General features: G+C 33.3%; 1 protein-coding gene across 1 annotated transcript in view; it reads left to right on the top strand.

Moving 5' to 3' along the window:
- Nucleotides 1-16,456, top strand: part of LOC134261614 (uncharacterized) — a 64,156-nt gene that overhangs the window by 16,957 nt on the left and 30,743 nt on the right. The window contains exons 6-10 of the mRNA XM_062744038.1: nt 4,042-4,238; nt 4,404-5,119; nt 5,871-5,978; nt 6,457-6,606; nt 14,839-15,044. Coding sequence (XP_062600022.1) covers nt 4,042-4,238; nt 4,404-5,119; nt 5,871-5,978; nt 6,457-6,606; nt 14,839-15,044 — 1,377 coding nt within the window. The remainder of the gene's footprint in view (nt 1-4,041; nt 4,239-4,403; nt 5,120-5,870; nt 5,979-6,456; nt 6,607-14,838; nt 15,045-16,456) is intronic.

A 16,456-nucleotide genomic window follows, 5' to 3' on the forward strand; every position in this document is an offset into this window, starting at 1 on the left:
TAGGTCATCAGTGTGCCGAAAGTTTTATCAAATTCTTTTTAGACAATTCTGGATTAAAATGGAGAATTTTTTGCAGAGGTTAATAATGTATATTAAACGTAACATGTATAGTGTTTGTCATGTCCGTCATCTGTCCTTCTGTCAATCTGTGACACTTTGTGTTAAGCTCAGTTTCAAAGAAATTTTTCAAGATATTTTTATCAAACTTCATTTGCTGACACATATAGTGAGAGGTATTCAACTGCTTAAAGATTTGTTTTTACCTTGACCTCACTTTTCTCAAATTTGCAGCTTGCTAACTTTCAAACCAAAAAAACTATTCAAGATATTTTTGTAACTTATACATAATTTTAAATTTGGTAAGAATTTATCAACTGTGTGTATTTTTTTTTTTAAACTGACTTCCCCTATGGCCTTCAACTTTCTCATCTACTGTGTATAAAAATGATTTATTTTGAAAGTACATGTACTCAAGTTTAACCTTTTCTTCAAACTTCACACACTATATAAAGCATAAAGTTTCATGTGCATTCAAATACAATTAAGTGAACTGGTGAATTATATGTTGGGCATTTATGTCCTATTCCTCGTTTTTTTTATGAAATGAACAACAATTCCTTGATTAATTATATTTTTTATTTTGATGATTTTTTCTAGTTTTTTCCAATGCAATTTTCTGATTTTTATGTTTTTTTTTTTAATTTTTTAAAATATTTGATAGTTTATTTTATCGTTAATAAAGTTGTTGAAACATGATCTTTTCTTCTTTATATATGATATAATTGATATTCCATTTTCGAGCTCAAGTCTTTAAAAAAGTGGGGAAAAATATTATTGTCCCTATTAACTTAAGATCTGATCGTTAAAAATGAATTTTGAGACGACCTCTGTTGTTACAACGATAAATAACAACGATAGGTGGCGAAAACCGGAACTACTTGAAATCATCTAAAGTGCTTGAACTCCAGCATATTTTAATTGGAAAACTTCGATTATAAAGTATAACGTTTTAAACAAAATATTAATGTGACTTGAAAGAGTAAATAAAGGACTATTTATTACAATGTAGAAATCAAACACAGGTCCTGCATAAATAATTTACCGAGTGTTTTTCCCGTTACGATCCGGAACTGCTTAAATCACTGTAATTGGTCCGGAGAAATTACAAAATTCCGAGTTTCATTTCCAAGATATTTTATTTTTTCTCTTTTCTCAAATCTTTGAGTAATCTTATTTTATAAAAAGTAGCGGATATGTGTATATCATTTTGTCTTTTTCCTAGAAAACGATTTTTTGTGGTTATTTTGAAAATTTCGGGTTTTCAGGTTATATTATTTTCACTTTTACTCACATTGTTCGAATTTTCTCGGCGCGAAGTGATTGTTTAGCATGATCATGGGTAAGCAGTTTTCATTTTAATAAACAGTGATGTTTTAAATGTTAGCCATAGGTCTTCCATTCAATTCTGCATTAAACGATTAAAATGACGAAAGATAACGTTAAATAAGGCCTAAATCACAGGTGTTCGTGGACAGGATTACCCCGCCCCCCCCCCCCTCCACGCACACACACACACATTATTGAGTTCTGCCAAGTAAATTAAATGCAATATCAAGTACTCTCTATCAGTATGTTTGGTGTATTTACTATTATTTACGTATATATTCTAGGGATGTGCGATTTTATCGGTATACCGGTATATCACGATTTTTTGTTGCGTGATACTAATATGTTGACGGTGCGACCGTTAGAGCGAGCGCAAACTCTTCTATTGTTTTAATTTAGATCGGGCTCGTCAAACTGCACGTGACATTTGGTGTGTCTAGACTCTGACGTCACATGACGTCGTATGTAAGTTACAAATACCAAGAAAAAACTGAACAGTGCTGAAAGTTAACGAAAAAAGTTACGTTTACGATTTATCTTCAATATGTATCCATTTAATCAAGGCGAGTAAACTTTTTGTTGAACATTTGCCGTCATTCTCGCGAGAACGCAACTTTGCTAAGTGATGCATTGTGGGTCAAAATTACTGCAGCAAAAAATTCTAAAGAATGAATGTGCAGTAGTCCGAATTTTCTCTTCGCCCAGGCGTTGTCGTTAGAGCTCACAGTTACGAGCGTCGCTTCCCGACGCTCGCTGCGTTTGCTATTAGTTACATAGTCTTTTAGTGACAGGGTATGGGATGATACCTCAGTCCTGGTTAGTAAATTTCATACCTGGCGAGGCGGAGTCGAGTCAGGTATGAAATTTACTAACCAGGTATCATCCCATACCCTGTCACTAAATGACTATGTAACGAATTTACCCCACCGATGAAACATTTACGTTTTATCTGTAGTTTATAAATGGTTTTCTCTGCTAAATGCTTCATCGCGCTTATACAGTGCCTATTATGACGTCACGTTTGTGTTAGTGACGTAATACATCGACCGGGTATAGATTTACTGACCGGGTATGGATTTACAACTGACCGGGTATAAGTAATCCACCGCCTTCACGTGACAGACTTCAACCAATCGTAAGCCAGAATTTCACGGAAAAATCAGCAGAGGTGGGGTAATATTAGTTACACAGTCAGTTAGTGACCTAATACGGATTCATACAGAGTGTGAAATGGAAATCCGTATTGGACGAGGCGAAGCCGAATCCCAATACGTATTTCCATTTCACACCCTGTATGAATCCGTATTAGGTGACTAACTGACTGTGTTACGAATTTATCCCACTGAAGACATTTTTCAGCATTAAAAAATATTTGTGCATATTATGAAAATATTTAGTTTTAATCCAATAACAATCAACATAAAATATAGTTACGGTAACAAGAAATTTAACTAAACTACCTACGTAAACTGTTTCTTAACCGCCATTTTTTTAAGAAATAAGGTATCATTTTTTGAGTGTTATTGGGATGTAAAACGGGTTGGCACATGATCAAATCTTCCATAAAGCCCTTTGGGCTTTATGGGATTTGATCACGTGACCAACCCGTTTTACATCCCAATAACACTCAAAAAATGATACCTTATTACTTATATTTACATTTGTGACTTATTCATACTTTAAACTTGCCTGATTGAGACTTTTAATGTGTGAAATGCATTATTTTTCAAACCCAACGGCATGTATGTAATCCACTGACCGCACGTCGACCCTTTATGACGTCACAGAGAAATTACGTCGAACGTCATCCATACAAACATCTATGACCTCTTGACCCCATACCTGTATTTATACAGTTATAAAAACGCTTGCTTTCAGTAATGTTATATAAAGGAAAACATTTGCAAATGTAAATATATTTACAATAACAACGCTTCGAATGGAATCGCGTGCCCGATTTTCATATTACGCCTCGACGGAGACGTAATACGGAAAATTTCAGGGCGTCATGTGATTAACTTTTATCCAATCAGTTATCGACAAATTTGTCTGAAGTGGGATAAGTATCGTGATACGGAGACCTAAATACCGGTCTTTAGGTACATATTATCATGATTATCAAGTCCAGAAATTATTCATTTATTTTTTCAATCTTTCAAATTACAATTAGATCTACAGAAAGTATAAGAAATGTTGTAAAAAGTGAAAAGAACGGCATATTTCCACCCAAACATAATTTATTTTGTATACATAAAAATTTCAAGAAATTAAAATTTTGCTTTTCTAGCATATTTTTTAGAAAAATCATGACTTTTCGTGTAAATTCATTGTAAAAACTGCTTTTAAAAGTATCATGATATTATTGTGATATTGAGGGAAAAAATTGTGATATATCGCGATACGAAATCTTTGGCGATACCCATCCCTAATATATGCCAACCAAATCTCAGAAAAAGCTCATTAAGATATAATTAGTGTCTTAAAATCAGTTTTTCATTTACATTACAAATTGAAATCATTACTTTGTTCATTCAAATTATTATCTGTCATTTAAATATGTATCAAACATAATGACTTAATGGTTTTGTTTTTTTTTTACTAATAAGTACACCTGTGGACTGTAATTATAATTGCAGCATGACTAATTTTATGAAATATGGAGAAACCTGAAGGAACTTCAAAAAAAGAAACGGAAGAAATTTCTGACAGATGTCCTCCAGTGGATGATGGGGAAGCTCTGTCACCGCTGGCATCTTCCAACCCAGTCACCACAAAACGCCGTGGGAGACCACCAAAAAGTGCCAGTAAAACGGACAAGAGCCCAAAAAGTGAACAGACACCAGAGCCTAAGAGTAGGATCATATAATTTAAAACTTACATATTTTTCTATTGCTTGACTTTTTATGACAAAAGAATTTTTTAACTGGTAAAAGCACTTTAGACTGAACTTGCATCTTTATTAGAAATTCCTAATATAATTTTTTGAATAATATGTTAAATTTGTTATTCCAAACTAGGCTATCCAAAAAGAAATAGAAAAACTCCTGCAAGACTTCAACTTGAAGACAAAGGTGATGAAGAAAACACATCAACATTATCATCTGCATTGTCATCTAAGGGTGATAGCTCACAGAACATTACAAAAGACACCAGTAATGATACAGAACTAGTGGATAAACCAAAACAAGGAACTGGACGTAAGAGGGGGAGGCCCAAAAAAACGTCACAAGAATCAACTGAAGAAACTCCAACACCCAAGAGAAAACGACCATCATTTAAAGCTGGGAAAGATAGCGAGGATAAAAAAGATGACAAAAGTAATTCTTCTTCTGTGGAAACAGGTACTAGAGGAAGACGAGGAAGCAGGAAAGTGAAGATGGAAGATGATGTCAGTGATGATTCAGAAGAGGAGGAAGATAAAAGTGGTATTAATAAATCTAAAAGAGAAGGACAGGACATTGATAGTACTCCACAGTCCACGGGGAGAAGGGGGAGAAAAGTGAGTCAGAAAAAGGCAGAGAAATCACCCAGTATCAGCTCAGGGGAGGAAGTCAGTGAAGGAAGTGAGAGGGAGGTAACTCCTGTGGAAAAACAGAGAGGGAGGGGAAGAAAAGCGTGTCAGAAAAAGGCAGAGAAATCACAGAGTATCAGCTCAGGGGAGGAAGTCAGCGATGGAAGTGACAGGGAAGTAACTCCTGTGGAAAAACCCAGAGGAAGGGGAAGAAAACCAAAGGTAATATTTAGGTTATATATAGCTTGTTGTGAACTAAACCATGTTTAATATCTTGCAACAGATTTTGTAACAGGAGTCTTGCAGATATCAAGACACCTGCAGGTTTGATTTATTTTCATTTAATAGTTATTGGAAAGCAGCAAAGACCCTGATGGTACAAATAATATATGTACATTAGAGAAAAACGAGATGTCTTAATTATTTATACATACATGTACATTGGTATCTTAAAATTATAATATTCACACGAAACATAATGCAAAAGAGTTATTCCCCTTTTCACAGCTTTTAATATTATAAATTAAAGCATTTCATACATATTTTGTTAAGACCCATTGTAAAAGCAGAAATATCTCTTATGGATTAAATTTCATTTATATTATTGTTAACATTTATCAGTGAAATTAAATTTCATATGAAATTTTTACATGACTTTATGTTGAGTAGGGTTAATTTAAAAACAAAGGAATTAAATGTCCAGGAAACCTTTTTAGATGACAAATGAACAAATTCATCATAAATGTATTTTGTAATGATATCCATTAGCTTCAAAACACACTGTAAATGAGAATATCTCCACTATAAGCATTAATTCATTACAGGCTTGTTTGTTAAGCATGTTATACTGTACATGGATCAGTACATTTCTTATGAAAGTGAAAAGAAACAGAGTTAGTTTTCTTTGTCTTTATTTAAATTCAAAAAGTTATTTACTTTGTCAAATTGTTCATTCTATGAATTTGTATTCTAGAAAACAAAAGAAGACACTGAATCTGAAATGACCTGCCTTCGCTGTCAAGCGAAATTCCCGAATTTATACGCCCTGAAAAGCCATTTGATGAGAAGACATACTGCTCTTGTAAGTGTTAGTGATGCTACTTTGTAGGTTATGTGACACATGCAGCAGCGAGCCCTCTATAGAATGCAGGCACATAGCAACAGGGGGGTCGGGGGCCCCATTTTTTTTAAAAACATAACTTGTACTATTGAAAATGTTCATTGAAGGGCTGTATACAGTACAAGTGTTTAAATTTTTTTGATACTCAGGTGATTAGGGAGGTCTTTTGGCATCAGAATAAGACTACAAGAAAACAATTAATTAAGCATCGTCGTTAACCAAGGGTATTTGATCCGCTCTGCTCCCTATTAATGGGAGCAGAGTGAACCAAAAATCCTTAGCTGGCAAAATAATATGAGAATTAAAAAGTCTTAAGAATAAAGCATACAGAGTATTGTTCATTCACGACAAATGTTTTTCAATATAACCCAGACAACTATGAATTAAAAAGATTAAGAGTAAAGCAAACAGAATATTAATTGTTTGATTGGTTTTGCAGTATAGTACAGACTGCCCCGAGGGTAAGGATGACAGAGCCTCAGTTCGACAGATCTTAAAAGTCAGGAAGATCCTCTACTGTCCCAAATGTGACAAGGAACTGCGGAATGCACAGTATTACTTCAAACATACAGAGTGGTGTGGGAGAGAGGTAATTTTTTTGGGCAGTACTTTGTAATTGTTTTAGCAGGATTCATTTTAATCTTCTCAGAGACATGAACTTTAATTATGCCAAATATTGTTAAGCTATTTCATTTTTTTAAGTTATGAAAATTTATACCTGTTTAAAGCATGTTCTATTTTGACAAATGAATAAAATTTAACAATTAAAAAAAAAAATAAACGTTATACAGTAAAACTCGGTTAAATCGAAGTCATGGCCATGGGGACCTTTGAATTTTATTGGCTATATGCAGTGATAGATTGCAACACCCACAAACAAGGAAACACACACAGAAACACCCCCTCTCCTGCAAGTGGTGATGCATTGCATCGTAGGACATTCCCCTAATTTTAATAAAATTTAAATGAATTCTTTAAAAATGTGTAATAAATAATACGTTAAGTAATAAGACTCTAATAAAGGTTTTGTACAACACACTCTCATAGCTTCATTAACTTATGTATCATTAAGAGTTAAATGATTCATTAAGCTTAATTAGTTATTAAATTTAATAATTGTTGATACAACCGCATCCTGGTTATTTTTATATTATTCCCACTGTTTTATTTACTTATTAAGTCACTCTGTCTGCTGTTTTAGAAAAGGTTTTGCTGATTTAAAGTACATGCATTGCTTGGTGATAATTTCATTAATTTACACTGACCATAAAATAATAGTCTGATAAGTCCATTTTCACACAATATCTCTAGTTAGGAAATGTTTTCTACCTTGTTTTTGCCAGAAACACATGTATGTGTATGTGAGTTCAATTCATTTTTGAATCTGAGGCAAATTTTAAGAAAATCAGACTTGTGGCAATGGTTTAAAAAAAAGGGGGGGGGGTGATCATCAAGTAAAATGCTGACTGGTACTTGTAACATTATTTATCCAATTTCTGATTGCTTTTAGAACTCATTTTTGGGTATGACCCTTAGTATACTGGAAAATGGCAGATTCAATGATTTCCTGGGCCTGTTTGTTTGTTCTGAAAGGTGTTTTTTTCAAGTTTGGAAATAGAAACAAGTCAAAAGATCAAAGATCTGGCGAATATTGTTAATGTGAGAAACATTAACTTTCTGTTTATCCCGAAAACCCCTTTACTCTTCAGGGCATGCGGGTTTGGACGCTGTCATGAAGAAATTCAATGTAGTGGATTCCTAATTCTGGGTGCTTTCTCTAATAAACCTTTCGATTTTTTTGCAAAAAAATTGCTTTCTAAACTCCTCCAGAAACTAAACTATCTACCCGAATACGAATTTGAACAACAATACCACTAATATTTTAAGAAAATTGCATATGAATCTGTCTTTGTGCTCTTGTATATCTTTGCTCTTGTCAGAACTTCGCTGTTTTTATCAAGTACATCTTATGGTAATTTTTGTTTTGAGGGTTTTAAGCAATAGATTCATGTTCCAATATCTGTTTGAATATAAAACAAACGTGGATAACTACAATTACTGATATTTTAAAATAATTGTTAAGACTCCCGATATGAGGTCTATTAAAGAATGGGTGGACTAAACTGGCCGAAAAAATGCCGCAAATTTAAGTTCCATAAAATGTTAATTTTTTTCCATCAAATAAACCCCCGATATCATGGATATCTTAACTGTGTATTTATGGTACGGATGTGAATTTAAAATGCTCTTTTCGAGGTAAACTAATAAATATCAAAGGTATGGTGCCTGAAGATTTGTTGAATATCAATAGATAATCAGGGTCACGCATTTTTCATCGTCTGAATACATAGTCAGCGCATGTTTGTCGGCTGTTCTTACGAAAACTGTAGTTGTATATTGAACATTATAATGTCATATTAAAAGGAGAAGAGCCGACAAACATGTGCTCACACTTAATTTAACAAAAAAACATGTTGCAAACAAACTTCTCGCTTCCATTGTTATGACTTCGATTGACCTGTTAAATATTACAATCCATCACGTGATGTCCACATGCGAGTGTACTCGTGGAAACAGTTACATTGTATTTTTCAACCTGACCTAGATGTAAATCACTATGTTTGGTGCCGCTTTCAGAATTTAGCACATTAAATGTTGTTTTATTTTTGCGTGTCCTCACATTTTTTTAAAAAAATCATAATGACATCGATGTAATATTCCAAACACGTATTCGAATTTCTAGAGAGAGAGATGGAGAGAGAGAAAAATGTCAACAATGACACCGATCGATAGCCCCGTCTCCTATTAATATTGATAGCGCGACCTAAACACCACTCCGCGTACATGTCAAATTCCGGAAGACGACAATGATGTATCGTTGTTCAATTTTGATTCATGGCAACAAGGCATTGCTTTTGTACATATGTTCTAGCTAAAATAACCATGTATACATCGCTCTTTCTAGTGGTTGTAATATATTTTGGATTCACTTTATTTTCAACTTGTTAGAGTAGTCTCAAAAAGATCCAAATTAGGGCGTTAAGTCCACCCATTCTTTGCTATGTGTCTTAAAGTCAATCATACCTCATCAAATATTATTTGTTGAAATTTGGCGAACAGTACATAAGTTGTTATAATTTTTGTTGGCAAAGACGGTACCCATTTTTGATGCCCATTATATATTTTTTTATCATTGAAATCCACCTACTCATTTGTCTATAAACAGGCACACGGCGGGGAATCTACGTCATCGTACAGGATTAGGACACACAAAAATGGAGGACAAATGCTCCGCTTCGATGTCAGAAATTGATATTTTTGCACTTATAAAGAATGGATATTAAATCAGTACCCTGCCTAAAGTATGCCAAAGAACGTCAACTACAATATATATTGTACGTTTGTTCGTGATAGAATCTTATTGCTCCAAACACTTCAACACAGTTTGAAAACAAGTGAGAAAAACCCGGGATGTGGGGCACACATTTTTAAATTTCGACCTATTATTCGCATGTCCTGATGTACTAGACATTTAATTCTTCTGCGTTTACACTAGAACTAATATTTTAAAATATCCGGATTTGTTTAATAGTTTATTATGCTTTAATTATCCAAGAAAAAAGTATAAATCATTTTGTTTTCAGAAATGATGTAGGGCACACCATCACTAAAACGGATATGGGACACACAACAAGTTACTTTCAAATAGAAACATCGAGCATTCGATCATATCTTAATCTTTCCATTTAAATGACTGCTGTTTGATAGTATATGAACAATGACTCTTCCACTGTATCATTCAGTTATTAAAGTTATGCTGAGTTACTGGTTTTGACTAAAAACATTACATCCATCTTTTGTCCTACTCAAAGAAGCCTCTTTTTAGAAAGTAAACCATCTTGGTTTGCATCCATTGAGACAATTTTGGGTCATTAACTGCTTTCAAAAATATTGACTGATCAAAATATAGTACTTGTTCATTTTTAAAAAAAAAGAAGTCATCATGTATTATAAGACAATATTTTATAAACCAATGGTATAGAGAAAATAGGCAGGAAAATGATGGTAAACTAAGAACTTATTCCATCTTCAAAACCAGTTATGGAAGAGAACACTATCTCAACATTGTCAATAACTATGATCTGAGGAAAAATATACATGTAACTAAACTTCGCTTTTCTGCACATCAGTTAAATATTGAAAGGGGAAGATATGCAGGACTTCCCCCTGAATCTAGAAAGTGTTTTTCAATGTAATATACTAGAAATTGAAGATGAACAACATTTTTTGCTCATTTGTCCAAAATACAGCAATGAAAGGTTGCAATTAATGGAAACAATATCAAAAATCAACCCAAACTTCTCTTCTTTGACACCTGCTGAAAAACGTATATGGATATTGAATAATAAAAATAAAGAAATTTTATGCTTACTTGCAAAATTTATTTCTGAAAATGATAAAAGAACCAATGTATAAATATGTAGATTCTGTCATCATTTTTATGCATGCTAAGCCATTTAAATTTATACATGTATAGCATCACACTTTTGTATTGCTTTGTGATCATTGACATTCTTCTGGACGGACACTTGTATTATGTATGATCATTGACACTGAGAATAATATTATTATGTAACTTGGTCATTTATATAACTGTTTAAAAATTATATTGTTCAAAAAAAAGAATGTTTAAATTGTACATTTATGTATTTTGAAATGCCCCTCGGGGCCCTTGATTGGTAAAATATCTTGTATCTTGTACAACACATCTTTGTAATACTCATCCAAATATTTGATTCTCCCTTGGTTTGCTTGTATCCATACAAAAATTCAAATATTATAAGTTGAAATGGCCTGCGTGATCCTCAACAAAAGCTGCCAAAATGAATTTCAAATGTTGACTATAATTAAATATCATATTTAAAGATACTAGTATATACATATGCGGATCTAAAAGGAGGGTTGAAGTCCGGAGTCTATGTATATTCTACGTACTCTACGATATTTCTGTGTTAAGTAACACGACCCAGACGCTATTGAAAACACATGAAATAGCTCTTTTTAGGTTGATTGTTTAATTTCTTTGCTTGTAAAAATATTTTGGAGTCAGAACTTTTTTTTTTAGTTTGTGTGGAACCCCCCTCCCTCAAAAAGTTTCTGTATTCGTATATTCAGTGATTGTATTTATTAGATCTTTGTCGGCAATTGCAAGACTCTATAGTATGTCAGCTGATAGGAAGTGGAGATTAAGGAACTTTTCTAATGCTCAAATATTTGCAACGGCTGACAAACTTGTGTCAAAATTCTTATAGTCTATTACCGACTCCATACATGTATTTGAGAAAAAAGACAAAGTTTAATATTGTGCTTCGAAGGTGGCTAAATCATCGTATTGATTGAAAAAAAACAACAATTATTGTTTTATCATACATGTATGAATCAGTGATTAAATATTACGTACTCATAAAGCAGTTCATGCCATCTTATTTACATTAGCTGGAATATTAGCCAAAAGCAATGATAGGAGCCGGGTTAAGTAAATAATACTATAGCAGTATAAATTGGGATTTTTTGTAAAAAGTACTTAAGTAGCTATACCAAAAAAAAAAAAGAAATAATGTCAAGCTCTTTTATAGGATAAGTTTTGGAGGGGGGGGGGGCATTATCAGAGAAAAATGACAGCTAAAAACCTTTGATTGGCAACAACGCAAAGACAATTTTTAACTTCCATTTTTGTTTTGGCCCTCCCCATCACTGGCAACCACTTCCATACATTCGATTACTAATTTTATGTTCACCTGAGTGCAAGTTAGGAGCAAATAAAATAGCTTTCCGAAACTATTTGTTTCAATTTGGAATTTCCCCGATCTATTTATAGACCATTATAGCATGTGTAGGGAAAAAAATTCTTAAATTCACCTGGAGGGTCAGTTGTTGCAAATATTTGAGCATAAGAAAAGTTCTTGATCTCTTTCCCACATTAAAAGACATGCTAGTGCCCAAGATCTTATTATTAATACCAATATGCAGATTTAGGAACTTTTCGGGATGGAAGGGGGGGGGGTCCACACAGTCTCCAAAGAATTTTTTGACCCCAAACTATTTTGACAAGCAATAAAGTAAACAACCAACCTAAAAAGAACTTATTTAGTGAGTGTGTTTGTGTGTTTTTAGTTTTTATTTTGTTTTTGTTGTTTTTTTGGGGGGGGGCGGATGTCGTGTAACTTAAAATAGAAGTATCATAAAATAAACACAACCTCCGGACTTCGGTACCCCTCTTTCTATAGTATAGATCTGCACAAGTTAACACCGGTAAATATCTACATGAAATTTAATAAAAGTCAAAATTTAAAATTCTTGTTGGAAGCTTTTTTTGAGGAATAATCCACCATTTTCAACTTATAATTTTTGTCTGGATACAAGCAAACGAAGGGAATCAAGTATGTGGATGAATATAACAAAGATGAGTTGTACAGGTTATTGTTTATATTCTATCTAACAGCAGTCATTTAAATGGAAACATTCAGATATGAATGTTTGAAAGTAACTTGTTGTGTGTCCCATATCCGTTTTAGTGATGGTGTGCCCTACATCATTTCTGAAAACAAAATGATTTATACTTTTTTCTTGGATAATTAAAGCATAATAAACTATTAAACAAATCTGGATTTTTAAAAATATTAGTTATAGTGTAAACGCAGAAGAATAAAATGTCTTAGTACATCTGGACATGCGAATAATAGGTCGAATTTTAAAAGTGTGTGCCCCACATCCCGGGTTTTTCTCACTTGTTTTCAAACTGTGTCGAAGTGTTTGGAAAAATAAGATTCTATCACGAACAAACGTACAATATATATTGTAGTTGACGTTCTTTGGCATACTTTAGGCAGGGTACTAATTTAATATCCATTCTTTATTAGTGCAAAAATATCAATTTCGGACATCGAAGCGGAGCATTTGTCCTCCATTTTTGTGTGTCCTAATCCTGTACGATGACGTAGATTCCCCGCCGTGAGGCATTGGTTGCTGTAAATGTCACATATTTCAGTGAATATTTCTTTGGGATGTTTATCAAGTTTTACAGCAGCTTTAATGAATCTTTTATTTTCACTCTAGTTTACTGATTCTTTACCATTCATTTATAATGCAGTGTCTCGAATAGCCCTTGTTTCCCAGCTTCTCACGATGAAACTATGTGATGAAAAGTGGTCACATAAACTGTTATAAATTCAGTAAAGATTCAATAATGAGAGAAAGTCAAGTTTAATGTCATCATGGTCATATGATATCTGTATTGTATGTCATACAGTTCAGGACATTTTTTATTGAACAGCCCTCGTATGTCCTTCAATCAACATGGCTCCAACACATTATAGTGTTTGTCTTATGTCCCTCTGTTCTCCATCTGTCCATCTATCACACTTTTTGTTTACCTCAGTTTCAAAGAAACTATTCAATTGTTTAACATACTTCAAGAAAAGTTATGAATATTTTAAAATCAATGGAAAGGTCAAGTTCAAAAAGAGCTGAAGTTCTCTGAATAGTTCTCATCAATATGTTAAAGCATATGAAGTTAGATAAAACTATCTTGAATAGTTTATTTGAAACAGAACTAATTACTTATTCAAGAATAGGGAGGTCAAGGTAAAAGGGAAATTTACACAAAAATTACAGCAAAACTCGATTATAACGAAGTCACAGGGACCTATGAAATTACTTCGCTATATCCGTAATTCGTTATAACAGTCAAAGAAATTCATTAAATTCATATAGCTGGGGATTTAAGATGACTTTGCTATATCTGTAAATTCGCAATATCCGTGTTCATACTAAACAAGTTTTGCTATATAGCTTTCCAGACCTCACCTCAGTATTAGAGAGTAAGATCTATTCAACAGCTTCCAAAAAAAGCAACTTGAAATTCCCTTTTACTTTGAACTCGCTTTTCCTAAATTTGCATTTTGCTCAGTTTCAAAGAAACTATGCACATTTTTTATTTAAAATAATGACCTAAAAATAATTTGTTATGAATTTATCAACCTTTTCCAACTATTTGACTCTTCCATTAGCTTACAAATTTTACTCAATGCCTTATGTTGAGTCCTATGACTTAAATCTTCAGCCTCTCAGGACGTCAGACATGAAGAAATTCCTTTTAGGGGCATATCTAAAATCTGCAAAGATTGCTTGAATACAATTTGTTGCAGGATTGCTAATAGGCAGTGGATGTCAAAGAGTTGGACCTGAAAACTATAGTAAACCTTGTAGTTCAGATACCAATTGCAACTGGTTCCAAGGAAGTTGCATTCAAGATTAGATACCTTTTTAATCAATTAATAAATTTAATACTGAAAGGGACTAAAAGTTTACATCATACTGTAAACCAACTATTATTGGCGACATCTTTTATTCGCAATTCGTCAGTTTGAAATCAATCTGCGATGATTAATTTTCATGAATTAGGAAACATTTTCTACAAAATAAAGCAAAATAAATGGTATGTGGCGATTAATCTTCGTCACTTAAAATAGGTCACGAAACTCGCGAATATTTCTGGCAAGCAAATAAAGGATGTTTTACAGTATTAGGCAAGATTATGGAAAACTTAAAATCCAGATTTAAAAAAGTTCAATCTAATTAGGATAAATTAAAGATGCATATAAATGAAATTCCCTAATATGCCATGTTTTGTTCCTTTTGGCAGAATTATTCCTTTAACATGTTTAAGACCAGATCATTGGCTTGATTACTAGCATGATAAGAAAAATGTTATCCAACCTTATTCCTACATGAAAAAAAATATTGTTTCTTATTGTTGTAGGAGGAGATGTTCACCTGCACCATTTGTAGCCGGAGTTGTATGAAGATGTATGAAATGGAGCATTACAGGAACCACAGACTGGTGGAGAGGAAGGAGAAGGAACGGAAGGAACAGCTGCGTCAGCTACAGAAGATAAAGAAGAGGGACAAGGAGGAGGAAGCTGGCACAGATAAAGACGGCAGACGGATACGTAAAGCAGCCAAAAAGTAAGAGCAACACAGAAATTCACACACACACATACATGAATATAACATTTTTGAATCAAGTTTTCCTATTATATCACAAATGTAATAAGTTTCACTATAAACCCTGAAAAATGCAGAGTCACACCGGAAACAGTTATGTCATGCTGGAAACAGTTATGTCACCCCCAACGGAAGCAGTTATATCACCCTCTCAATCACGTTCATGTGTTTTTACATTACGCATTTCAGTTCAGGTTCAATTTTATGACGTAGGTTGCTAAGCAAAAGTAAACAACGGAGCGTTACACTTAATGTCAAGAAAACATTTTTGGATTATCTGTGTAAATTTTAAATGATTTTATTTTTTTATTTTAAAAATGTCATTTACCAGAACATCATTTGCCCCTCGATGACAGGAAAGCCCTGGAGTGTATTATGACACCCTCTGCCTACGGCATCGGGTGACATTACACTCCAGTGCTTTCCTGTCACATCGGGGCAAATATTCTGGTATGTCACCCTTGAAGCCATGTGATATATGTATAATATATTCAGGTAAACTTCAGTATTTTGACATCAGATCAGGGCTGAACATTAAAGCACGTCCGACTGACTCTGACTAGTAAAAGTTCAGTCCGGCCGGTCTAGTTTATTTCGCCTCAAGGTAGCCCGACTGGTCATGTGAACATATCCCTCAGTACATTTCTGAACAATTGATTTTGTTTGTATTATCAATGTGTTAAATCAGGTTTTACTTTGATTCATTTTTCGATCCCAATGAAAATTATTCACAATTTAAAATATTCCTGAAAAGGAAAATGAAAGAAAACTCTACTTTTTACTGCATCAAAATAGTTTTTACCGATTTTGTTTGTATATCGTTAGTGTAATTTTGCATATATCATTATTTTGCCAATGTTTTCGCTAAAAAAACTAAATCTACTAGGACCTACATGTATAGGTGTTATCCTTCCTGCTAGGTCATGTTTACGATATCTGCAGGGTATAATTTCAGGTCTTTAGAATCGATTAGAAATACTTCTCCTTTTCTGATATGTATTTTGGATCTGATATGAACTGATTTAGAATATTTTTATTCACAAAAAAATAAATTAATTACTTTAAAAAAAAAGACCAACTAACGATAACCATACATTAGTTTACATTGACGATGTCGTTGTACAACTTTGGTTTCTCCGGTGGAAGAAAAAACGAAGAAGAACTATTATTTACACTGAACCAAGATTACTTCCTTTAAAACTGTCTAATACTAAATATATATTTATTTCATGTACATGTATGATCATAATGTAATTATATTAGCAAAAAAAAACAACAAATGTACGATCATTCAGTGATTCACAGATATAAGGTCAGGTCTAGTGAAATTGAGGTCAGGTCTAGTAAAATTTTCAATAACTAGTCCGACTGGT

Source organism: Saccostrea cucullata, unplaced genomic scaffold, assembly GCF_032062105.1.
Source record: "Saccostrea cucullata isolate Sc308-1 unplaced genomic scaffold, CSIRO_AGI_Scuc_v1 ctg1944, whole genome shotgun sequence".
NCBI classification, from domain to species: domain Eukaryota; kingdom Metazoa; phylum Mollusca; class Bivalvia; order Ostreida; family Ostreidae; genus Saccostrea; species Saccostrea cuccullata.